The sequence below is a fragment of the Aplysia californica genome, unplaced genomic scaffold, assembly GCF_000002075.1.
Source record: "Aplysia californica isolate F4 #8 unplaced genomic scaffold, AplCal3.0 scaffold00048, whole genome shotgun sequence".
Classification (NCBI taxonomy): Eukaryota; Metazoa; Mollusca; class Gastropoda; order Aplysiida; family Aplysiidae; genus Aplysia; species Aplysia californica.
The window spans coordinates 1,199,813-1,201,624 of record NW_004797318.1 but is presented as its reverse complement, the minus strand read 5'-3'; the positions used below and the strand labels follow the sequence as shown (position 1 = coordinate 1,201,624).

The 1,812-nt window shown below is 35.4% G+C and overlaps 1 protein-coding gene across 1 annotated transcript in view; it reads right to left on the bottom strand.

Annotated features, from left to right (window-relative positions):
* The window catches only part of LOC101859155 (pleckstrin homology-like domain family A member 1), a 50,266-nt gene that overhangs the window by 9,022 nt on the left and 39,432 nt on the right, over positions 1 to 1,812 (bottom strand). Inside the window, exon 2 of the mRNA XM_005092573.2 lies at positions 1,238 to 1,329. Coding sequence (XP_005092630.1) covers positions 1,238 to 1,329 — 92 coding nt within the window. The remainder of the gene's footprint in view (positions 1 to 1,237; positions 1,330 to 1,812) is intronic.

Below are 1,812 nucleotides of genomic sequence, written 5' to 3'. Positions count from 1 at the left end.
GGGGGGGGGTATCAGTTAATTTCGGCTAAATAGAATTCCAGGAAGGCAGAAGTAAGAGATAATGGTCAGATTTCTTCTGTATATTACGTGAGGGTTACCAAGCACAGTTGTTATCAAATGCACGTCAATGCGTGCTCCATTAGACCGCAGAGCTTGTGTGTTCGTCTCAATATCATGTCTCCCTTTCCCTCCAACCGGAGCTGATTAATATCATTTTGTCACGACGCGGTGGAATCAGGCGCTCGTCAATTTTTGGGCATGTGGAGTTATTGGAATCATCTTATTAAACTTAAAGCTTGTTTATTTGTCTAATTGTTAATGAAAAAAAAAAATATATATCTTGAATAGAAGTCAAGATATTATGTCTGTGCTATTGAAGGAGGTCGGGTCACCTGGTTTCAGAGGTAAAAATTAGCGAGGGAAAGGTCACCAAAGTTTGGTGACTTCCATAGCTTGAGATTTCTAGGAAACTTAAAATGTACATTATTTGTGTGCGTTTAATCAATGTTTTTTCCGGCAAAATCCACACAGAAATGTGTTTTTAAATTAGCATTAATGTGTTGAGTCAAAAACAGAAAAAAAGCATTCGAAAAAAAATAGCCCAAAAGCCACAAATTTTATTTTTTTTTAATCCCGGTTTCTTCGATTTCATTATTAATTTTGACAACCTGATTTCACCACGATAATATAGTTATTGTAGCAACCGGTAGGATTCCATGTCCGTTCTGATCATGTCTTTTCTTGTTTGAATAAGGAGTACTGCTTGAAGACAGTGCAAGCGCGCTCATAATATGACCTTATGCAGTTTCGAGCGCCGTAAAACACTCTCCCCCCCCCCCCCCCCCCCCCCGAAAAAAAAGACGGTGAATGGCGGCCATGTTTTAGTTGGTGACTAGTTTTTGTTTGGTTTTTATTTTTTTATTTTTTTTTCCTTTTGAATTGTGTTTTGTTTTTTTTAATTTCATTTTCGTTAACGGGTGTAGGTAACATTGCTGTTGTTGTTGCTGCTGCTGTTATTGTTTTTGTTGTTGTTGTTGTTGTTTTTTATTAGTGTTCTCGTCGATGTAATCATAATTCTTACTATTTTTTTTTTTTTTTTTTTTTTTTCGGTTTTGTCGTCGTTGCTGTTGTTTTCACAGACGGAATCGTTATCGTTTCTCACAGACGGAATCGTTATCGTTTCTCACAGACGGAATCGTTATCGTTTCTCACAGACGGAATCGTTATCGTTTCTCACACTGTCATTGCTGCAGGTGACATTGGTCAGTCTCAGGCAAAACTGCACAGATTCAGCTGTTGTCGCCTCACTTGTTAAAAAATCGAGTGAATCTGCAATGGCACATAATATCAAACTTTTCGTGTTTTTATTTCGGAGTTTGGTTAATGTTGAAAAATAAAAGAATTTCAATAATAAGAAGACTTTTCAAAATTGTTGAATTGTTCCGTGTTTTCGCCTTTGTTGTGGGTGGTTGGAGGGCGCTACTGGTGGACTGGGCTTTCTTTTTATTCTTCTGCTTCATCTGTTAGTCCGAATGCTTTTTTTTTTCCTGTTCTAAATGGCAGATATTAAATCCTACATTTGTTTTAATTAACACCAACAAAAATTAAAACCAAAACAATAATGATCAGATTATAGTTTTATACAAACACTTAGATCGTCTATAAAACACAGTAGATGCTTTCTGAAGCTCAGCATACTTTTACAGAGGTCAAACGCTCGTTTCCTTTCATTCATAAGAACTGTTTAATCCTTTTACAATTATAAATGTTAAAAAAATTTATTTATTTATTTATTTATTTATTTATTTATTT